At 39.6% G+C, this 25,463-nt stretch overlaps 1 protein-coding gene across 1 annotated transcript in view; it reads right to left on the bottom strand.

Moving 5' to 3' along the window:
- LOC123821183 (leucine zipper putative tumor suppressor 2-like) overlaps window positions 1–25,463 on the bottom strand; it is a 170,515-nt gene that overhangs the window by 122,974 nt on the left and 22,078 nt on the right. Inside the window, exon 2 of the mRNA XM_045842454.1 lies at window positions 18,342–18,762. Within this exon, the coding sequence (XP_045698410.1) occupies window positions 18,342–18,762 (421 nt within the window). The remainder of the gene's footprint in view (window positions 1–18,341; window positions 18,763–25,463) is intronic.

Below are 25,463 nucleotides of genomic sequence, written 5' to 3'. Positions count from 1 at the left end.
AAAATACAATACTACTGGCATTAGTACAAGGAAAGAAGGCAGGAAAGAAAAAGGGAAGGAAGGAGGGAAGGAGGAGGAGGGAAGGAAGGAAAGAATTTAGGAACATGCACAGACCAGCTTAACTATAAACCTATATACAAGGAGATAGCAAAACTAATGAAAGAAATCAAAGATTTATTTACTTTTTTTTTAAAAATATTTTATTTATTTATTTTTAGAGAGAGGGGAAAAGAGGGAGAAAGAGAGGGAGAGAAACATCAATGTGTGATTACCTCTCATGTGTCCCCAACTGGGGACCTGGCCCACAACCCAGCAAAGTGCCTTAACCGGGAATCGAATTGGCAACCCTTTGTTTTGCAGTCCAGTGCTCAATCCATTGAGCCATGCCAGCCAGGGCAGCAATCAAAGGAGATTTAAAGAAATGGAGAGATATTCCATGTTTATGGACAAGAAGAAAAAATATTCAATGTTTATGAACAAAAAGACTTAATATTATTAAGATGGCAATTCTTCCCACTTTAGAGATTCAACGCAATTTCAATCAAATCCCAGGAGATTATTTTGTGGCTATCAACAAACAGATTCCAAAGTTTACATAAACAGACAAAAATACCAGAATAACCAACACAGTATCAGTCAGAGGACTGACACAACCTAACCTGAAGACTGACTCTAAAGCTACAGTAATCAAGGCACTGTGGTATTAGTAAAAGAATAGGCAAACAGCTTGATGCAACAGAATAGAGACCCAGAAATCAGCTCATACAAATATATTTAAGCGACCTTTAACAAACGAGCAAATACGATTTAACAAAAAAAGTACAGTATTTTTACGAATAATGCTGGGCAACGGGACAACCATATGTGCACATATGCATCTCAACACAGACCTTATACCTTTCACAGAAACTAACTCAAAATAGATCACAGACCTAACTGTAAAATGTAAAACTATAAAACTTTTGGAAGATGACACAGGAGAATATCTAGGTGTTTTGGGGTTTGGTGATGAGTCTTAGACACAACACCAAAGGCATGATCCATTAAAGAAAGTCAAGTTGTATTCCATTAAAATGAAAACCTCTGGCTCTCTCAAGGACACTGTTAAAAGAATAAAAGGACAAGTCACAGACCAGGAGAAAATATTTGCAAAGGACTTATCTGATAGAGGTCTTATATCCAAATTATACAAAGAATTCTTAAAACTAAGTAATAAGAAAACAAAAGCCCAATTTAAAAAATGGGCAAATGATTTGAGTAGGCATTTCAGCAAAAATATACAGATGGCAAATAAGTATATGAAAAGATCCTCAACATTAGATGCCATTAGGTAATTGCCAACTAAAACAACAATGAGCCCCGGCTGCTGAGGCTCAGTGGATTGAGTACCAGCCTATGAACCAAAGGGTTGCAGGTTCAATTCCCTGGGGTGCAGGCCAGGTCCCAGGAGGGGGCACACAAGAAGCAACCATACATTGATGTTTCTCTCTCTTTCTCCCTCCCTTCCAATCTCTAAACATAAATAAATAAAACCTTTCAAAAAACAACAACAATGAGCCCTGGCTGGTGTGGCTTAGAGGATGGAGCACTGGCCTATGAAGCTAAAGGTCACCAGTCTGATTCTCAGTCAGGGCACACGCCTGGGTTGTAGTCCAGGTTCCCCATTGGGAGTATGTGAGAGATAACCAAGTGATATATCTCTCACACATTGATATCTCTCTGCCTCTCTCTCTCCCCCTCCCTTCCTGTCTCTCTAAAAATAAATAAATAAAATCTTTTTTAAAAAGAGAAAAACCACCACACACTTACTAGAATGGCTAAAATCCAAAACACTGACAGCACCAAGTGTTAGCAAGGATGTGGAGCAACAGGAACTCTCATTTGCTGCTCTTAGAAATGCAAAATGGCACAAGCAGTTACTTACAAAGCTAAAAGTGGTCTTGCCATATGATCCAGCAGTTGTGCTCCTTGCTATTTACTCAAATAAATTACAAACTATGCTTTAATAAAAACTTACATATGAATACTTATAGCAGATTTATTTATACTTGCCAAGAACTTGGAAGCCACCACAATGTTCTTCAGTAGGAAAAAGGATAAACTGGTTGGATCCATACAATAGACTATTATTCAGCACTAAAAAGAAATGAGCTGCTATAAAGCCATGAAAATAAATGGAGGAACCATAAATGCATATTGTTAAGTGGAAAGAAAAAATCCTAGTCTGAAAAGCCTACACACCATTTGATTCCAAGCCTATGACATTCTGAAAAAGGCAAAACTATAGAAAATAAAAAGACTGATGGTTTCCAGGGTGCTGGGAGAAGGGAGTGGGGTAAATAAATGGAGCTCAGAGGACTTTTACTATGATACTGCAGTGAAGAAATACAGACATTATACATTTGTCAAAACCCATAGAACTGCACTGCACAAATTTTTTTTAATTTGGTACTTGAACGAAGATGGTATTTTATTTGCCATTTTGAAATCCAGTACTGAGCAGATTGCCTGGCAAAAAGAGGTGTATCAGTGTGAGAGATATTAAAAGTTATAAGGCATAAAGGCATGAGAGCTCTGAAAACACACTCATACAGCTGGTGGTGTGCTTTGGCAGTCACAAATTCAAGAAGCTTCCACAAAAGAGGAGATACTCAAAGGAGGACGAGACCTTTCTTGGGCACACAGGGGTGGGCAGAATATACAAAGAGAGAACAATTTGAACAAAAGCACAGAGATGGGAGGAGGGGGAGTAAGGGCAAGAGGATAAATTCTGGGGAATTGTTGTTTGAATGTCCTCCTAAGCCAGAACATTTATTTAGACACTACGATTAAATAATTGTATTAGCAGTTTACAAAATGTATTCATAAGTGACAGGGTGTGTATATTTGCAACTCCGTTCTTGCATGTATGTTATGATACATGTTTACATGACCCTTCTTTTCTTTCTTTCCCTCTCTCTCTCTCTTTCTTAATGCAGGCTTTGCAGTGGTTTTTGCCCAAAAGACATTAAGGTCCTGATTTGACTTTGGTCTCTTGACCAAATTAGCTTCACTAACAACAGACTCTGTTTAGTACAAGGAAAACTAGAAAAGTGTGTGTACACAATAATGTCAATCTAACTGCAACATGAGACAATTTTCTCCAGGTAAGTTAGAAATGTCATATTCTCCTCTGAAGGTCTGTACATTACTGCTACATGGAGCACGCGCTCATGTGTCCAAGGCTTTTGGCGCTCCTATTCCAAGACATGAACATGACATCAGAATGATCATCTCTATCAAGAATCATTAACACAGCATCCCATACAAATTTTATTTTAAAACAAAATACAAGAAATTTGGGTAATTCTAAGTGTTGAATTTTCAGGGGTTTTTTGCCATTTCTTAACAAAAATTAAGGAAAACAAAACACATGTGAAAAAGTGATTGCTAAAATCTAAGTATACCCACTCGAAACAAGCAAGCACTCGGAGGAGCAAACTTTTTATTGCCAAAGTAAACATGAAATTAAACACTGCTAAGGAAGAACATTTCAAACACAGGAAGGACAAAGCTCTGCATCTCTGGGCCAGGAAAATAAGTTTCAACCTTCCAACTCAAGTCATGGACTAGCCTCCAAATTCTCTCACAATTTTGCATTTAAAAATGTTGATGGGAAAACATTTCAGAATGGAGAGCTCCACACTGAATCTCAGTCTAATAACAGAACACACACTGTCAGCAGAAATACAAGGTATATGATGTGATGTGAGTAGCTAAGCTCCTGGGACAAATAAAAAGACCAGAGACCAATAATACCTTCTTAAATGGCCGTTGGACATTAGTCTCTGCACTTGAGGATTTTTTACACATACGTATGTTTATTTTTATTTTTTTATTTTTCAATTACAGTTGGCATTCAATATTATACAAGTTTCAGGTGTACCATATAGTGGTACACATGTATACAACTCACAAAGTGATCCCGCAATATGTCCAGTGCCCACCTGATAGATAGCGCACAGTTATCACAATGTTACCGACTGTATTATCCTGTGCTGCATGGTACACCCCTGTGACTCTTCTGTAACTGCCGACTCATACTTCTTAATCCCCTCATTTTTTTCACCCAGACCCCACACCCCCTCCCATCTGGAAACCATCAGTTTGTTCCTTGAGGACATTTTCTTAAACCTAGTATTTTATATTCTACTTTTACATTGATCAAAAATTTATAATCCCAAAGTAAAATAAAGTGAGCCCACTTTCCAGCAATCACAATGAGGGAGGTAAAGAAAAAAAGTAAGCTCACTGGGAGCTGAAGTGGGCCCCCTTGAACCCTGCTGGTGAGAAATAAATCAGTGTAACCATTTGAAGGAAGAGTTGGCTGTCACCCAAAAATAAAATAAAAGGGATATAAAAATGTCCACGTACTTAGTGCATGTTCCACTTCTGGCAACATATGACAAGCCCTACATGGGTCCTAAAGTTGACGAGTTAGCATCTCCTCAGTCTTTAGGGCAACACAGAAGAGCGTAGTGTGGCCGCAGCCCCATCATGCCACCTTCAGCTGGGAGCAACTGGGCCTTCGGCCCCAGTGAGCCATGTTATAAAAAGGTTCAGAAGCATGATGAATGAGGTCTCTGCATTAAACATGTAGTACTTAATGCAGTAAAAAAAAGTAAATATACAAGAAGCCTTTAAACTCAGAAATAAAAAGAACTTACTAGGGAACCAATCCCTTCACAATTTAGTGCTTTGCAACAACCCAGTGGTAGGTTAGTACAATTTATTATGCCCATTTTTCAGATAAGAAAACTAAGATGCAATCAACCAGGTCTAGTGGTGGAAATGCAGATCTATACTCGCATTGCAAATTTTAAATCTTTTTCTTTAATGCCTCAAAATCCCCACAGTCTGTGAATACACCACCCAAGCCTACCAGTGTGATAACACTGGTTCCTACCACAAGTTCCCCTTCTTGACCCCACAACTGTGACCCAGTGACATTCAAACACACCAATGTGATGTGCTCATACCTTGGGCTTGAATGAATGTAATAAATCTTTTTCACTTCTGTCAGCCTCTCTGTGGTGTTACTCTACTCCCCCATCCAGCTGATCACCAATAAAATTCATTTTTAATAACAATTATTTCATACAACACAGTCTGACTCTACAAGCCCTTCACCTTCATTACTACTCTAACGGAAGTATTTGCAAGGAATAGTTTTTGAATGAAAGTTACTAAAGGATAGAGAGATCGGCATCAAATGAGTGGGATTTGCATGATTTTTTGCCTTCAAAAGATAGAAATATTATTAGATATTATCATATATGTATACCTTTGCCTGATTTATTACTCATTTCTAATATTATATATCTACATATTACTTAAATATAAATTTTCTGAAAGCCAAAGTAATCTCAACACTGTCGTGCAGGACACTGTTGGCAAACCCTGTCACCAGCTGAGTTCTTTTTTGTTCAACAGCCACACACTGACCACAAGATATGCTAGACCCTAGGTGGGGGAGGCAGACCTGAAAATGGAGAAAAGGCAGAAATATGCTCTGTAACAGCCCATTGTCTAGTTAGTTGAGGAAGACTGAGTAATTAATAATTACCAAAAAATATGATAAATGCTATGACAGTCAAATGTACTTGGTGAGGGGCAGGGAGGATAAGGGGACTAAATGCTAATAGAAAAAATACAATAAAAATTTTTTAAATAGACTTCAAGTGTTACAGCACCATAGAAGACAGGGGGACTGTCACTACCTGCAGAAGTCTAGGAAGGTTGCTTACCGGAGGGGGCATTAGAGCTAGGTTTTAAAGATTTACAAAGATTTTCCAGGAAGAGAAAAATGAGCCCAGCACATTAGCAAGAGCAAACTTGTACAAAGACATGGAAGAATGCAAAGGCACAGTCCCTTTGGGGAAAGGTTGGAGAAATAAGTATAGAATGGTCACAAAATCAGATGTTTCAGGAAAAAACACAGGTAAAAATGGTAAGTTGTGCTGGGACAAGATGGTAAAAGAGCTCTGCAACCCTAAGATGTTTGGACTTTACCTTACTTACAATGAGTAACAATGGAAGGTTTTTAAAGACAGGAATGACATCATATTTCTGTTTTATCTTGGGGAGGTCAGCTGTCTATTGGAAGCCTGTGTGGAAGCAAGGAGACAATTTAGGCAACTGTTCAAATGGCCCAGATGAAAGATAGTAAGTAAAATCAAAGCAGTGGTATGCAGTGAGAGAGATGGTTGGATTAAAAAAATCATGTGTGGGCCAAAATGGAAGTATTTGTTCCTCATTGCATGAAAGCAGGAGAAAGGTCTCATTAATGACTCATATTTCTAACATAAGCAATGATCACAAACAGATAAAAGGCTTCTTCAGAAAGCCACATAAATGTGCTTTAGGTATGTACTCAAATCTCCAGAATCTTCATCAATTTCCGGGCAAACCTACAGCTTAGAATGAGCACACCTAGAGGTTCTGCAAAATGACATGTACTAATTTTGACTGACCGCCTCACCACAGTTTGGATCTCAGAGCATGGAGAATCTTTCAGTAACTAGAAATATGACCAGTTATGATGGTACTCTACAGAAGTAAAGATATGCCCAAGTGTGTACAGGGTCTGAGTAATAGACAATCCAAATCTCCCAATTCAGACACCAGTTCATTACACCGATTCTTCAAACACCTGAAGAATTTCAGGATGGTCAGTTCCACACATTGGGGGATTCCAGGAAGACAAGTGGACATTCACACCAATCTGCCATTTCATCCCCTGTAACAGCTTTGCAATCCAATCAGACTTTGCAAAATGCATCAGTCATGGAGATGCAAGGAGATTTTAATTATTGCTTCATTATCTGCTGTTGGTTGCAGAGAGCACCGTTTTCTAGTGTGCCTTAAAGTTACTAAAACCTTAAAGAGATGCTAAAAATCCCAAATCTTAAGAAATCAACTTTAAAGTGTCTAATCACCCCTGAGATATAACTAGAAGATGCTATATTAGTTCAGCAGAAAAGCTATCATACTGAAAAAGAGCAGTACATTTAAAAAATAATATTTAGCCCTGGCTGGCGTAGCTCAGTGTATTGAGCATGGGCTGTGAACCAAAGTGTCACAGGTTCGATTCCCAGTCGGGGTACATGCCTGGGTTGCAGGCCATGACCCCCAGCAACCGCACATTGATGTTTCTCTCTCTCTCTCTTTCTCCCTCCCTTCCCTCTCTAAAAATAAATAAATAAAATCTTAAAAAAAAAAGAAGAGTAAATGAAACTTTAAAAAAATAATAATAATAATAATATTATTTAGCCGTCAGGTGTGGATCAGTTGGTTGAGTGTTATCCCACAAAAGGAAAGGTCGCCGGTTCAATTCCCAGTCAGGGCACATGCCTGGGTTGCGGGCCTGGTCCCTGGTTGGGGTGCATGTGAGAGACAACCAATTGATGTTTCTTTCACACATCCACACATTGATGTTTCTCTGCCTCTCTTCTCCTCTAAGAATAAATAAAACCTTTTTAAAAATAATATGTAAAATAACCACACCAGTATGTTCATATAGCACTAAGCAATTTGAAACAATAAATTATTTAATTATGCAATTTGATCATTACAATTCTGAGATGGATAAAGTAGGCACAACATTACCCTCATTTTTAAAATGTTTATTAATTTTAGTGGGGAGAGGGGAGAGAGAAACATCAATGTGAGAAAGAAGCATCGATTGGCTGCCTCCCATCTGTGCTCCGATCAGAGATAGGACCCACAATCTAGATATGTGCCCTGACCAGGAATCGATCTCCCAGGCTTTTGGTGCACGAGACAATGGTCCAACCAACTGAGCCACACTGGCCAGGGCCATTATCCTTGTTTTGTAGAGCAAGTAGCTAAATTGCAGAACAGTTCAGAATCACACTTATAAATCACATTTTCACATTATCTGACTCAGTTTGCATGCCTTCAACTGGATAGCAAAGCTTCCCTTTTCCTATTGTTTCATTTACTAATAAGTTGTTGGGAAAGATAAAACACAACATTAAAATCAATTCTTTGTTGTCAACATTTGATTGCACGGTACTACAGATGAAACTTACACAAGAGCCAGGCCTTCCTCTGCACATGACAGGTGAACTTGAAACTCTGGTCTGCACAACACTCACAAACAGGTGGACACGGGGATCCCAAAGGGTGTAATCAATTCTCTCCAACTTCTACAGCTATCATTAAAATAATTCCATGACCTTCTTTCCCCACCAAGTTTGCATGCTGAATACCAGCAGCACCTCCACAGAAGTGATGAATGAATAGTTTCAGAGGTTGACAGTGTTCAGTTGAATTTAACCATTGTGACTTTCTAAAACAGCCAGGATAGTTGTGTTTACAAAAATATATAATATGTACAAAACATAACGACAACCATTTTACATCACTAACATTTCAGAAGGGTCACAGACAGTAAGTAGAAAGAAAAGGTAAATTAAAAGGCAATCAATTCAAAATGATGATCAGAGCAGAGGTCAGAGTGATGTGGGGCCAGGAGCCAAGAAACGCAGGCTGGCTCTAGGAACGGGAAGAAACGGATTCTCCCCTCGAGGCTCCAGAACAAAGCCCTGCCAACCCACTGTAGAATTCTGACCTCTGGAACCACAACAAAATAAATCTGCATTGTTTTAAGCCAAAAAAGGGGGTTAGCTATTATGCTTCAAATTTATATTGGAAAGAAAATAATAAAATAGGAGCTATATCTGCAAAAATAATCACACATTTAGATCCTTTAAAGACAATACGTATATTGTACATGCAGACAACTGTGCTGGATATTATAGGATACTGAGCACCTTCTGAATCTGAACCCTTCTGAAATGATCAAGCATCATTTTATAATTAAATATTTAGTATACTGCATTCTAATTCTGTAAAAACTAATGACACATCAGTGTCTATTATCCAAAATAGAAAATTTTAAAGGACTTAATTTTTAAATTATACATACTCAAGTGTACTGTATTATAAACCTTTTCAAAAGCAAAACTGTTGCTTTCTGTGCAAAATTTAACTTGAGACTTTAGAAACCAGTCCAAATTTTATTTCATTTGGAACATATGTCATCATGTATGTTCCAAATGTCAGGGTCTCTTTGGTTAAGCCTAGTAACGGAGTTGATCACATAAAAGGTATTCAAACTATATCAAGTAATGATGTGTTGTTTTGTTTTGTTTTTAACTTCACCATTCAGAGGGCTAAGTCAGCCATACTTACTGGTATGTGGCATGTTTTTACGGTGTTTCTTATTTATTTCTTTTTATCTTCATAACCTACTCCCATGCACTGGGCCCCAAAGGTAGTCATTCTAATATGCTTAATGACTATTTAGTGTAATTGTTCTTACAAGATGTATGCTGTACTAGGCTTATGAATTTTTAATTCACATAAATAATAAATATAGCCCACACTCTTACATTTTTCACCAAGCCCTATATTCTTAAGATGCATTCACATTGCTTTTATCTAATCTCTTGCATTAAACTATGGACAAGACCATGATGTGTCCCCACCATGCTTTCTCTGCCTCTGTCAGCAATGGTCACCCAGATACCCCACTCCTCCACTACACAACAGTGAATAACTTTGGACACATCTTCTTGGGGAACCTATGGGACACATTCCAGTGTCCACCTGTAGGAGTGAAATTGTTTGGTCATAGACTAAATAACTAAGTCATGCCAGGTGGCTTTCCAGAAAGCTGCTCCCACCAGCCACACATAAGTTTTCCTGTTTATTCCTTCATTTGGCTTTGCCACTTATTAGCTCTATAAGAACCATGAACAAATTCACCCCTGAACCTTATTTTTTTTTTCACTAAAATGAGACCATTTATTCCAATCACCTGATATGGTTATTTTGAGACACAAATTTAATAAAACAACATGAAATTATTTTTAAAAATAGAAATAGCTATTTACAAATGTAAGCAATTATTGTTGTAATTTTTGTTCTTATGATAATTTCTAATTTTTGTCCATTACACCCTGCCCCTATCCTGCCAAATGAGAGTAAATAAGTGAATAAACCTGAAGCTTAGAAAATGAAAGTTTCTCCCAGATACCTAAACATTGAGGAAAACTGGAACAGAATGGGGGAAATACTTTTTCTTTTTTTTTTAACTCAAATTTATTTAATCAAACATATTATTAAGGAATATGTATGGGGCACTCTACTAGTACTAAAATATAAAAATTTGTACAGCAAATGTGCACATGGCACATGAGCAAAATTTCCACCTAGGCCTTGAATTTTGTACATAAATTCTATTCCTAGATGTAATTACTTCAAAGATGGTAGCTTCTGATATCACAGAGAAGCAGTTCCAGTGTATTGATCGGCTACTATATCGAAATGTCACATATATTTCCTTAAACACTGAAAGCAACCCTGCAAGGCGGGTGTTATTACCCTAGTTCCTCATATGAGAAACAGACCCGGTTCAGTGATCTGCCCAATGGAGCCATTAAGTGGTAGACCAGAAACCCCCAGTATGTTGCTCTCAAGTCCAGGCTTTCTCTTTCCATTCCACTTCATTTCCTGGTAAAAGATATGTTTCAAGATGTCTTTAGTAAAGGGCACACTATTGTAGGAGCTCTAAGAATATAAACAAAATACCACAAAAATTACAAAGATGCAGGCACAGTTCAACAATAAACACTACCATTTATTTAATATTTATTACCACCAACTTCTTTGCGTGTATGATTTACAGTCCTTACAAAAAATATTGTAGAGGAGGTGTCCTCATCTCTGTTTCAAAGGTGTTGAAACTGAGATTTAGTTTTCCAAGATAACACAGCTGCTGACTAGTAAAGGTCAGACTAACACACAGGCCTTCCTAACTCTAAAAGTATGTTTTTTACTGTAAATGAGTACTTCTTTGAGGATAATAGGAATGTTCAAACATTAGACTCTGGTGATAGTTTTCCAACTCTGTAAACCATACCAAAATTTTTTAATTATACACTTAAGTGGGTGAATTTTATGTATATATTATATCTCAATAAAGCTGTCTAAAAACTTATAATTTTCTCTTTATAAGTATATTTTATTTTATAAGTTTCTAAAGTCTTACTTAATATCAATATATTTTTTCTATATACACCCTTCATCCAGAGTCCAAATCATATTTCCAATAACACTGTGCCCTTTACTAAATATATCTTGAAACATATCTTTTACAAGGAAATGAAGTGTAATGGAAAGGGAAAGCCTGGGTTTTAGAATAACATACTGAGGGGTTCTGATTCTACCATTTAATAGCTCCATTGGGCAAATCACTGAACTGGGTCTGTTATCTCACATGAAGAGCTAGAGTAATAACATCCACCTTGCAGGATTTCCAAATATCTCCAAAAATTCTCAGATTAGTACATGCCAAAAGAACAATTCCCCCCATGGACTTTCCCTTTCCTCTCATTCTGATCTGAGGTCATTCTCTACAGATGTGAGGTAAGACATGAGTAGTTTCTTGTACAGTTACACATATATTACCTACAACACTGCCCCTAGGTATTTAATCTCCTAAGTGGGCATACATGTGTCAATACAAGATACATACTCAGATGTTGAGAGCAGCTTTATTCATAATAGCCAAGAGCTGAAAACAATTCAAATGTATGATGGAGATGAACAACTGTGGCACATTCATACACTTGGCAATAAAAGGGACAATCTAGTAATATCTACAAGAGCATTAGGCTGGGAGAAAGAAGGCAGGCACAAAACAAAAATAAGGCAAAACTAATCCACGGTGACAGAAATCAGAGCAGCAGTTGTCTGATGGGTTGCAGGGAGCTGGGAAAGAGCACAGGTGAACTTAGGACAAGTATCCCACTGTGATGGGGTAGAACATTTGTAAAATTGGTGAAACTGTACACTTAAATTTGGTGAATTTTATTGTACATAAATTATACCTCAATAAAGGTGATGAATAAACATGCACACATACCAACACATACAGAAGAGGAGAAAAATCTGTTATACTTTGCTAGACCTTCATAAAAACAGGCTTTTAAAAATCCAGTTTCACCGTCCTAACATCTAATAACTCAGTTACAGACCTCAGTTCTCTCATTTCTAATCAAGACAGCTGAGGAACTACTTGGTGTATATTTTGTTGTCAGTGGAAAAAGAGAGGGATAATCAACCATTCTCACTACTAGATTCTGTTCTTTACATAAAAGTTTATTTAAACAGCCTACTACACTAAGACATTCTGGAGAGTAAAAACTAGTTCTTATTTGTGTGTCCCCATGTGTGCCTAATAATCTGGTAAGTGCCAAATACATTTTAGATTAAAAAAATACTGATTCAACTAAAAAAAAAAACAAAACAGTACATTTCACTGTATATAAGTGGTGTGCTGGGATTACCTGATATCCGCTTGCAAGAAAGCCTGTCATGGGCATCTCTTCCCAACTCCCTATGTTCATCTCTCAGTGGCAGTTTGAAATCAGCCAGAATGGAAGCATTTTGTGATATTGTGACTTATAATAAGAAATATATATTTGGTCTTCAACCCTGTTCCTGGCACAGAGCTCCTAAAACCCTTGGAATTTCCCAAGTTATGAAATCAGAACAGGTGTTGTTATGGTAATAAGGCGACTATGGGACCTGGCCTAAGAATGGGGGCTGGGAGCCCAGAGAGCCAACCATGCAATTAGAGGGTTGGAACTTTCAGCCCCACCTCCTAACCTCCAGGGAGGGGAAAGGGACTGGAATTTGAATCAGTCGCCAATGGCCAGTGGCTTAACCAATCATAATTATGTAATATAGCCTCCATAAAAACCCAAAAGGACAAGTTCTGGAGAACTTCCAGTTTGGTGAACACATGGCAATTTGGGGAGAGTGGCAAACTCGGAGAGGGGGTAAGCTCTGCACCTCTTACCCCATACCTTTCTCTGTGCATCTCTTTGACCTGGCTATTCTTGAGTTATATCCCTTTATAATAAACCAGTAATCCAGTAAGTAAAATATTTCTCTGTATTCTATGGGCCACTCTAGCAAATTAACTGAACCCAAGGAGAGGGTCGCTGGAACCTCCCATCTACAACCAGTTGGTCAGAAAGAAGCACCTGGGATTACGACTGGCATCTGAAGTGTGGGGATGAGGGGGACACAGGCCAGTCTTGTGGGACTGAGCCCTTACTTAACCTGCAAGGGATCTGATGGTATTAGGCAAATGTTTTGAGAACCAATTAGCCAGCATACCATTGATCACATCTCAAAGGAAGGAAGGGAAGGGAGGAGAAAGGGAGGAAAAAGAAAAGACAGAGAGTAAGAAAGGAAAAAAGACAGACCTAAAGAACCCACAGAAGGCAAGCAGTTACCAGAACTGCTCTCTACCTACTATGTAAAGTGTCCCTATTCTTTTACACCCCACTTAAATCCTTTGTCTTTGATGATTGTTCAGTTACCAGCCCAACTCACTGAAAAATCCTCCTGCTATTTTCCCTTAAAACTAATAAATCTTATGCCCTAAGATATTGTCAACTGCAAAAGAACATGATTTCTTTAAAATCAGATTTTCAAAGAAAAATCTTTTAAAATAAACAATATAAAATAAACTTAAGATTTCACAACATTTGGAATATTATCCTAACTTCAGGAATGCCAAACTATGAGGGGGGAAATACTTCTAAAAAACAAAAAAATATATATCACTTTATTACAAATTATCTGTAGCTAGCTCATAATTTTTTTTAAGTCATAGACTATTGTAGCTAGAGTAAACCTTAGAAACAGTTTATTCCAACACTCTTCTTTTACCAGTGGAGAAGCTGAGCCTAAGAACTGATAAGATTCTGAGGTTACAGAGCTAGTTTAATCAGAGAATAGGAACTTCATTCCTGGCCGCCTGATTCTACCATAATTGCTCTCCCCATTACTCAAGCAGAAAAAGGTTCAAATCCAGTTTCAGCTCTTACCAAACTGCAACGAGCACAGCCTTTCTGAAGCTCAGCTTCTTCCTGTATAAAATGAAGTGGGGTAATAATAGCTACCCTATAACATGTTTTGAAGCATACAGCATCTACCATGAGAGGCATAAGAAATCGTGGTTGTTATTAAAGATGAATATGTATTCTCTAGCCAACTGGATTATGAATGTTTTTAATATAAGGATCTTACCTGCAGCATTGTTTACAAGGTGCTAAAAATTAGAAACAAGGTAAATGTTTATTATCGGGAAATCAGTAAATAAGTCATATTCTATCCACACTGTGAATATTAGGCCACTATTAAAAGGAATAATTAGAGTAACTTTGCAGACAGTTCCCTGAGCCTTTTGGCCCACCTTTTTATTCTGTGGCACATTTCAGTATACGAATTAGGAAGTGTAAGTCTCTCTCCCGCCTGATGTACCTCTCCTTAAATTCTTAGATGCTTTTGTCTACACTTTCCCTTCTCGATTATATAGTAAGGCCCAAACTGAAGTTGAGGTGCATGATTAAAGGACACCAAGTTCTAGCCATAGAAAAACATCTAGTGCCGGCTCTCGCGTAAGTTCTGTACTATGTGAAGTCTGTGAACCAGGATTATTAACATTGGGATGGTAAAAACCAAGACTCATATACCAGAGCCTGCCTTTCACATGACAGCAGATCAAAAATTCTTGTTGTTCAAATGGTTAAAGCTGCTTCTAAATCTAAATGACAGGTTCTTCTCATCATTTACGCCATCAGTTATTCAATAAATATTAATTGAGGGCCTACTGTATGCCAAGCCTTGTATTTGATGCTAAAGGCAACAATGCAGTCATGGAGCTGCTTGTTTGCCAGATTCCACATAAAATGCCATGATACGGGGGGAGGGGGGAAGAGAAGCCCCACACTTGTATGGCAGATCCTTGGCATCAAGCCTCAGCATTACGCAGAGCAGCTGCACGGTGCAGAAATGTAGTTCGATGCTGGAGAGACAAAATAGCTACTAATGAATCACCACAGTTATCTTCAGAATACTTTGGGACACAGCCTTTCCAACTCAGCAACACAGTTCTTTATCTTACAGTGGCATTTAACTTAACTTCCATTCTGCCTTCCCTCTACCAGGCCAGGTCCAAATATTCACGCCCTACCCAGAAAACAAAATGTATGTTTAGGGTTAATTTTTCATCATTTCCCTTTCCTTAATATCATCTGAAAATGGCAGTAACTAAGCCCCATCTAATGAAAGAAATGCCCAAATAATTTCTTTCATATCTTAAATCCCTAACTCCCAACACAAGTTCAGTTAATCGCATTATAAGACATTATCAAGTACTAAAGACAGTTTATTCTGAGAAAAATACTACCATCCACTTAGAACTTAAAATATGTAACTTTCAGGTTTTCTTATTGCCTAAAATAAGATACTTACTAATAAATCCAAAAAGGACCTTCTCAAGAGAAAATTCAGCAGTAATTTCTAGAAAACATCAAAAAAGGGGTTCTATTTGGGTACTATTGATCTTACTCTCATAGTCAACGGGAGTCTGATTGGTTCCTAGAAATATATACATTCTATTAAATAGACAAACCCATTGGCAGATACAGTTTCAAACACACTGGGACAAGTGTTCAGGATGTATTTCAACCATGAGTACAGATTTTGAAGATATTACTATATCCTTTAGGCTACAGTCAGGAAAAGGCATTCAAACCAATACTGCACTTACCTTTGATAGAATTTTCAGTCTACAACTAACCACAGCTGGGCTTCTAGTACTTTAAAAAACATGTGTAATAGGAACTAGACAATATCAAAATAACTTTTAAATTATATCATGAAAAAAATTAAATTTAAGCTGTTTCTATATGTTGACATAGGATGAAAATGAAAAAAGCAATTAAACAGACCTATTTTTCCAGGTACTATTACCTTAATTGTTAATCCAACATCTCTCATTGCCATTCCCATTTGCAAGATCCCCAGGAACAGTTATGTGAACACGAACACAGTCGATATCAACAAAGAAAGGTTACTTCAGATCTGATTAGATCATTAGTAAACTTGATATTTTCAGAAGGATAGACTTGACTAAGTTTGGAGACAGTGTAGCAAGACTAAACATTCCATTTAAAATTCATGAACTCAAAACTGCTCTTGTGTAAATGTATCAAAAACCTGGTCTCATCGATCTCAGTTTACTTTATTTTTAAAAAGTACAACTGACATTATACAAGCTAGAATTTCACAAGACCTCCGAATTCAATTATAATGATTTCCTATAATTATAGTAATGCATTCTATAAAAATATTCAAATATTTTGTGCATTAAAAATGGGTAACTCTTAAACTGAGAAGGCACTAACTGGAAATCAACCTAGGAACAACCACTGAGAGCCCAGAACTATTATATTCCTTCCAAATACCAAAATATTATTGTAGCATTGGGCACACACACTTGCTCTATCAACCTACTAACAATATAAAAGGGAAAAAAATTAAACACTGAATAAAGGAAAACCACAGTCCCCGTGTGACTACTGCCACAAGAACGCAAAGTTCAGAATCCACAGCATTTCCTTGGATTCCAAAACACACCGCTCGCCCTTGGATTGTCTCATGGACACTGAGCCACATCCTCTGCTATGGAGCCTTAACACATTGCTGCGTAGATTATGAAACAGATTATGCTTTCACAAAAAGGACACTGAAAATCATCATAAATGATCCATCGTTAATAACCACCTCATTGCAGTCCAGACTCACTTATCCTTCACTGATTTAAGAACTGAGACAAACTGGCCTTCTAGACATTAGTAGCTAAGTGAAAGGTATTGGTTCATAGCTGTGGGTTTAACTTTACATTCACTTTCAATATTAAACGTTTGCTTCTCTAAAGATGGCCTCATTTGAGCCCAAGTCAGCAAGTTATAAGGATGCCTGAACTGCTAAGGCAGCAATCCGTGTCCACTCAGAGACGGTCTTCCCGCAGTCTTCCTACGAGCGCCTACCTGCGACAGCCCACCCTCCCACAGTAAGTTCTGGAACAACCCAAACACGACTCCTAAACCCTGCTTTTAAACAGAAAGTGGCCACTTCCTAAATTAGACAAACCACACATTCTCAAACAAGCAACATTAAAACTCAGAATCAAGGTGACAATAAAAACCCACCAACTGACTTTGTCAAGACTTGAATCTTCTTTTGAAAGCATTCCCGAATTCCCCAGGGAACGAGAGATGACAACTAAAGGAAACATATCTGAGCTAGGAGATTTGTGTGTCTCCACTGTAATTCTACATTATTTGAAACTAGGTAAACTACTGCTTTCCAACGTGTCTCATTTTTTAAAAAAGTAGTATTTCTCTTTTTTCTAAAATAGATAACACACATACGGGTTTTTTTTTTTAAGTCCCAAATGGTTTGTGAAAGTAAGCCTCCCTCCCACCCGTCCCCAGGTCCCTCTCCAAGGACAAATACAGTCGCCTGCGTTCCGTTCCCTTCCACAGACATTCTGTGCACAGGCAAACATGCGCGAGTGTTTTAAACCAATTATCCTGTATTATACACACATGGCAGCTGGAAAACGCTGCTAAATGCCTCTGGGCTTAAAGAGGGGTGTGGGATGGAAGGAAGGAGATTTATTTTGAAGCTATGGTTCTGCACATCATGCACCTGGTTTTACTTTCATGTGCACGGAAGGTGCTCCAAGATGAAGGGGGAAGAAGGTAAGCCCACCGCAAGCCACCCCCGGCTCTGCCGCTGCATCCGCACTGGTCTGCACTTTTCTACGTCCTGAAGTTTATATTTTGTATTCTCACTGGGTTAAATGAAGTATCTCGATTCACCTTCAAAAATAAAAATTAAAAGCCTAAGTCTGAAGGTAACTTTCAGAACCAGGTGATTTTCTTCCTCCCCGCCGAACACGCAGCCTACTTCCGCCGTGGTGCCCTTTACGAAAGGTTCAGCCTGGCACGGAGTTGCAGGGACCAGCCGGGAACACAGCAGCCCACGGACGGGAGGCGGGGGCGAGGGCGTCCCGCGCGCCGGGCTGCACTTTCCTTCTGCACGAGTGTTTTAAAGTAGCAGACCCAAACCCTCGGGTCCTCCCTCCTTTTTCCGGAGGAGATGCTCGGGCGCTGGGGCTGATTACGAGCCCGAGTCTCTGCCCGGAGCGGCAACTTCAGTTCTGCACCACCCACAAGGATCGGGTCCCCCTCCGCGCCGCTCGGCACCCCCAGAAAGAGGGGGTTCTAGGCAGCGCCCCTGCGGTTTCCGAGACCCCCGCGCCCGGGCCTCCCGCGCGCCCCGATTCCCCGCGCGCTACGCGGGGTAGGCAGCCACAGGTAGGAGGGCGGCGCGGCGCTCACCTGCGAAGGAGGAGGGGGGCTTTCGGCGCCAGCGGCAGAGGAGGCGGAGGAGGCCATGTTGTGGGGCTGCTGCTGCTGCTGCTGCTGCTGCTTCCAGGAACTCTGCTCTCCCCTCCCCTCTTCGTGCTCCTTCCCCTAAATGTGGGACTTCTCAGGAAAAAGTTCGGCTGAGGCTCCCGGACGCCGAGCGCTGCACGGCGACGCCCGGGGCTCCTCCCCCTGCTTGCCGCAGCGCCCGCCAGGTGCCCGCCCGGCCGGTGCGCGGGGGGGCGGGCCCGGCCCAGGTGGGGACGCGGCGGCCCGCGGCGCCCGCTCCCCACCGGCTGCCCGGCCCCCCCCGAGCAGGCCCAGTCGGCCGGCGCTCCCGGGGTCTGAACGGCGATGGGGGTGGGACGCCCGGGCAGGCTGGGCGGTGGGCGGCCTTACCTGGGGAGGAGGGGAGCAGAGGTAGCTCCAGCAAGGGAGCAAGGGAAAGTCCTTTTTCCTGCGGGCTGCTGAGTTAGTCACCTCCATTATAACAAAAGAATAATAACATTCTATGATTATTTGATTAATTGCGGCTTCTTCAAGCGTAAGTGAATAACATCACCATGAGGCAATTTTCCTTTTGCTTTTTTATTAATCTACAGTATATCATCTATGTAGAAGCAGTGTTTGCCAGGTACACAGCTTCAAAACCAAGGTTCAATAGCGACCCTTTCGCCCCACCGATGTCTCAGCAGCACCTAGATTGCCCGGGATACCTGCCCGATTAAAAAATAAAACGGGAGCCATCTGGGGTGTGAGGTAGGCACTGAGCCTGATCGAGCAAGGAAATAGGGGCAGGACCTTTGAGTGTCCCTGTTTCTAGGAGCTCAAATGACAAGGCTTTGCGGAACTCCTGTCCCGGCCGAGGCTGAGGGACGGTAGCCCTCAGGCTGCACCCCCCACAGCATTGACTGTGCTGGGAGGGTAGGGAGGGAAGTAACTGCCCCTCGCAGAGTGTCTCCCAAAGGGAGAGCCTCTCGCCGAAGTCATGGGAGATGCGTTTCGTCGGTAGATGGAGCTGGGCCAGGGCATTAAATGACAGTGAATCACACTGGCTAGAAAGTTAGTCCCTTTTCAATTCTCTTTCAATTCTTCTAACTAAAACAAGAAAGTATTTTCTCTCAGGCACTACCCGCTTTTCTCAAAGAGCAGGCTCCAGGCTCAAAGCCCTAGGTAAGCACTGACATCTAACTAGAATTTATAGCATCGTTAAGTTTTTATTGTTTAGGTTCACTGTTTATCGTTACTGTTACTTTCAAGCGAAAGCATGTTTTCTATTCATGGTAGGGATTCAGTTCCATTTTTAAGCAACTGCATGTAAGGTTTGTTGTCAAATTAAGTAAACCCAAAATAGTAATTTTTCAGATAGGACTCAGGTAAAGCAACAATGCTAGTGGTGGCTAGGGAAAGACTGAAATATGGAAAACTGACAGCAATGTTTTAGTCAGCTAGTGGCAACCAAAGGCAGAATTACTCCTTAACCAGAGAGCAGGGGTTAGACGTGCCTCCGATTGACCCCTGGCTTACTTCCTCCATAATGCCCATAAAACTGAAATACCCTTTTTTAGGCATCAGCTCTATGTTGCTCTCTGTGCTGTGCACTTTATTCATATTATCTCATTTAATCCTCCCAATATCCTTGCAAGACAGGCAGCACCATCAGGAAACTGAGTCTCAGGAATCCTTCTTTAGCTGAGGCCATCATTAGAGGACCAATGTCTCTAGTTGGGGGTATTCTTCACTTGAGATGTTTAAAAATCACTTCAGAATTTAGCAAATATATTTTTTAAAGCCCTGAAATTTTATGTTAAATTCTGTGTGCTGTTACATGGGGAGGAGGTACAGAGTTTTCATCAACTATTCAAAGAGTTCTATGTCCCCCAAAAGTTTGAGCCACTGTTATCATTATTTACAGTACAGTCCCATGCCTCAGATTATAAGATCCATGGGAGCAAAGGCCCTAGTCTTCTTCTATCTCCACTGTGCTTAGCTTGGTGCTTCAGCCACTTGGAGGCATTGGTTGCGCTGAATCAAATGTGTGAAGCAGACAATGCAGGCTATAAAAATGAGTCGGGTAGCTGGGAGGCGTATCACATTAATAAATCCTGTGCAAACACAGGTACCTTACAAGCTAGCTCCCTGGCATTGATACACCCATAAGCACAGCCTTAAACAAGTGGCAAACAGCCAATCAGGTAGACAACAGAGCGAGAAATGTGCAAAGAGCTCCATAGGAAGGTAGAACAAGAAGCAGCCCCTGGGAGACTACCCAGAAAGACATGCTTTCCTGCAGAGCTATTCCAGTCTGGTCTGTTTATCTGGCCGGCTGTTTCTGAGAAACACTTGCATTGAGGTTAGAGACACTTCTCCAGAGACAGACTGCAACACAACCAAAAAAGCTGACTACAAGTCAGAACTGGGCATCTGGCAGAGTCTCTCCTGACTGAAAAAACCCAAAACTAAACCAAAGACCTTTCCATGCAGCCGATAGTCTGTGACTACCTCTAATTTTGTCCTCTCTGTTTCTTCTTTCATAGCCCAAGTATCTTCAAAGGGTAGTAGCCAACACAGTGCCCCTACTTTCTCACCTGCACACTCCTTTGTCCACAGTAAAAGTGGGCCTCTGCCCCTCCTCAGCTATTGAAACTGCTCTTCTCAAATAACAGCTGATCTTCTGTTTGTCACATCCATTAAGGATTTTTCTAGACTTTATCTCAGTTGATCTTCAAGGGCACTTAACATGGCTGTCCGTGACCTTCTCTTCCCCTTTAAGTATTTCTAGGGTTTTGACTTGTCTTTCTTCTCATATGATACACTGACTCTTTGGGATCTTGTCACATGAAGGCTTCAGCTATCACAAAAGGACTCACAAAATCCAACAAAGACAACTTCCCTAAGCCCCAACCCCATAGTTCATCATACCCAAATGGAATGCCAAGCAACACAGGCCTCCAAGCCAGGGGGAGAGGCCTAGAGATCATGAAGGAGAGGCTACTGTGCCCTGCTCCCTCCCAGTCCAATCAGATACTAAGTCTAACATCGTTCCTTGAAATCTCTCTAAATTATTCCTTCTAATCCACCCCCACTAGATCTCTGCCTTTGACCTTCTAATTGCTACAATTTATTGAGTAATTACTATATGCCAAACCATGCCAACTTGCATTTTCCGTCATCTCACACCTAAATAATTACAATCTCCTCTTTATTTTGTCTAGTGCACTAACTCTCATCCAGTATTATGGTTTTTCAGCAATTTCAAGTCTATTCACACACTGTTGAAATCTTTTGGTAACTGTTTTTATCCTTCAGGATAAAGGTTAAACTTAACAAGGGTCCCTCCCCACTGCTTCCACCCGCTCTCAGCTGTTCTCCCTCAGCATCCCCACGCCCTTCTCCATCTCAGTCGCAGGCAGACCCTACACATGGCCATTCTGAATTACTTGCAGTTGCCCCAAACATCAAGGTTATTGCCTTCCTACCGACTATCCCAACTGCCTGGAAAACCTCCCTATCCTCCAGTCCTCTGCCTCCTCCATCATCTCTGTTGGGCCAACTCCTATTCACCCAACAAGACTCCATTCAGAAAAGACATCTTTATGGAACCCTTCCCTAACCCCTTCTTTTTTTGTTAAAATGGGGTTCATTGCCTTTTCTTTGTTCCTCAAAAATGCCCTACACCATATCTCTAATTGTTTTGAAGAATAGCTTCACACCTTTATACAATTTAGAAGTCCTAAAAATTATAAAAACAAACAACCTGAACAATATTGATGTAGGCTATTTAAAGTCTTTATTCCATTTAGTGTGAATACTCATATGTTTTAATTATGGGGTACTGCCTCAGACCCCTTTATAAGGGTTATGTAATATACAGTGTGTGCACCATATTCATATCCTAAAAATTCAGAATTGTGAAACACATCTGCCTCCACGGGTTTCAGATAAAAGATATGGACCTATATAAGCATTGCTTTTCTTGGCTGTCTCCCCTTGAAATGAAAAGCTTCTTGAAGCTTCAATTGTATCCTTTTCAGCCCAAATACCCGTTATCTAATGCAATGTCTGGCTCAGTAGAGATTTGCTGAGTAAATCAAGGGTATATTTATGAACTTGGACCAAATTTCATAGGACTGACTCCCAAGGTCGAAACCTGATACCTCTCTTGCTTCCTTCATGGCTATCCCTCCTCTGGACTACACCATACCTTGCATGCACATCACATTTCTCAAGGTAGTGTAATTGTTTGCATGTCTGTTTCCAGTGAAACTGAGCAGGTTGAAAGCATAGATAATGTAGTCTTTGTACTTCCATGTTCACAGTGCCCAGCACAACATCAGGCACATTATATTCTGGCTCAGTTTATTTTGTTGAATGATAGAAGGTAGAAAAGAACAGAGGGAGAGAGAGGGAAGACAGGAAGAGAAAAAAAGAATAATAGAAGAAGTCTAGGTGAAGATAATTTAATCTCTATTTAAAGGGCTCTAATAGTATGCTCCAAATTCAGTCTCTTCACAATATATGTCATATTTGCACATCATTTTTATTACTTATAAGTTTATTTAAATTAACTTATTATCTAAACAATTATTTTATTTTTAATCTTTATTGTTTTCCACTACCATTTAGTCACCTTATCTCTCCCCACCCCCCCCAGCACTCACCCCACTGTTGTCCATATCCATGAGCCCTTTCTCCTTTTTGCTCAATCCCTCCACTCCCTAGCTCTCTCAACTAGCTGTCATCCTGAGCTGTCTCCATCTATGAGTCTGTCCCCATTTTCCTTATTAGTTCAGTTTGTTCATGAGATTCCACATATGAGTGAAATTATGTGGTATCTGTCTTTCTCTGACTGGCTTTCTTACTTCTCATATGATGCACTGACTTTTTGGGATCTTGTTGCATTAAGTCTTCAGCTATCACATAAGGACTCACAATTCCAAATAAGGCAATTTCCTTAGCACAATATTCTCAAGGTCCATCTGTACTGTCACACAGAATAAAATTTTCTTCTTTTTATGGCCTAGTAGTATTCTATTGTGTAAATGTTCCATAGTTGTTTTATCCACTCATCTATTGATGGACAATTGGGCTGCTTCCATACCTTGGTAATTATAAATAATGCTGCAACAAACATAGGGGGTATATGTTCTTTTGAATTAGTGTTTTGGGTTCCTTCATATATATTCCCTAAAGTAGGATTACTGGGTCAAAAACCAGATCCATGTTTAATTTTTTGATGTATCTCCATGCTGTTTTCCACAGTGGCTGAACCAGCTTGCATTCCCACCAACAGGGCAAAACAATTCCCCTTTCTCCACATACTCTCCAGTACTTGTTTGTTGATTTATTGATGATAGCCATTCTGACAGGTTTGAGATGGTATCTCATTGTGGTTTTATTTTGATCATCCTTTCATATGTCTATTGGTCATCTCTATGTCCTCTTTGGAGAAATATCTTTTCAGGCCCTTTGTCCATTTTTCAATTGGGTTGTTTTTTTTTTTTGGTGTTGAGTTTTGTAAGTATTTTATAATTTTTTATATTAACTTCTTATCAGATATATCAATGAATATGTTCTCCCATTCTGTATGTTGTCTTTTTATTTTGTTATGATTTCCTTTGCTGTGCAAAAACTTTTTAGTTTGATGTAGTCCCATTGGTTTATTTTTTCTTCCTTTGCCTGGGGAGATATATCTGGTAAAAAATTGCTACAAGCAATGTCCATAAATGTGCTACCTATTTTTACTTCTAGGATTTTTATGGTTTGTGGTCTAACATTTAAGCCTTTGATCCATTTTGAATTTATTCTTTGTGTGGTTTAAGAAGGTGGTCTAGTTTCATTTTTCTGCATGTAACTGTCCTATTTTCCTAGCACCATTTATTGAATAAACTATCTTTAGCCCATTGTATGTGCTTGCTTCTTCCATCAAATATTAATTGTTATAAAGTTGTGGGTTTATTTCTGGGCAATCTAGTCTGTTCCACTGATCTATGTTTCTGTTTTTATGCCAGTGCCATGCTGTTTTGATTAATATGGCCTTATAGTATAGTTTGATATTAGGTAGCGTGATTCCTCCAACTTTGTTCTTCTTTCTCAGGATTAATGTTGCTGTGCAGAGACTTTTGTGGTCCCATATACATGTTTGAAATATTTGCTCTAGTTCTATGAAGTATGCCATTGGAACCTTGATAGGAACTGCATTGAATCTATAGATTGCTTTGGGTAATGAGGACATTTATATGGTGTTATTTCTTCCTATCCATGAACATGGTATGTGCTTCCACTTACTTTTATCTTGTTCAATTTCTTCTCCAGTGTCATAATTTTTCATGTACAGGCTTTTTACATCCTTGGTTAGGTTTATTCCTAGGTATTTTATTCTTTTTGAAAAAATTGTGAATGAGATTGTTTTCTTAATTTCCCTTTCTTTTTGTTCATTATTGGCATATAAAAATGCAACTAATTCCTGGATATTAATTTTGTATCCTGACACTTTGTTGAATTTGTTTATCAGTTCTAGTAGTTTCTTGGTGGAATGTTTGGGGTTCTCTGTGTACAGCATCATCTCATCTGCAAATAAAGGCAGTTTTACTATTTCCTTTCTAATTTGGATGCCTTTTATTTCTTCTTCTTGTCTGATTGCCATGGCTAGCATTCTCAGTACTATGTCGAATAAGAGCAGTGAAAGTGGACATCCCTGTCTTATTCCTAATCTTAAGGAGAACACTTACCGTTTTTGCCTGTTGAGTATGATGCTGACAATGGGTTTGTCATATAAGGCCTTTATTATGTTTAGGTATGTTCCTTCTATCCCCCCTTTGCTGAGAGTTTCTATCATAAATGGGAGCTGGATTTTATCAAATTCTTTTTCTGCATCTATTGATATGATCACATGGTTTTTATCCTTCATTTTGTTTATGTGGTGATCACATTCATTGATTTACAAATGTTGTACCAATCTTGTGTTCCTGGAATAAATCCCACTTGATCATGGTGTATGATTTTTGATGTATTACTGTATTCAGTTTGCTAATATATTTGTTGAGGACTTTAGCTTCTGTGTTCATCAGGGATATTGGCCTATAATTTTCTTTC

Source organism: Phyllostomus hastatus, unplaced genomic scaffold (assembly GCF_019186645.2).
Source record: "Phyllostomus hastatus isolate PE091 unplaced genomic scaffold, TTU_PhHast_1.1 phas_contig_38, whole genome shotgun sequence".
NCBI classification, from domain to species: Eukaryota; Metazoa; Chordata; class Mammalia; order Chiroptera; family Phyllostomidae; genus Phyllostomus; species Phyllostomus hastatus.
Note: the sequence above shows the minus strand (reverse complement) of the source record. Positions and strands in the feature narration are given on the sequence as shown.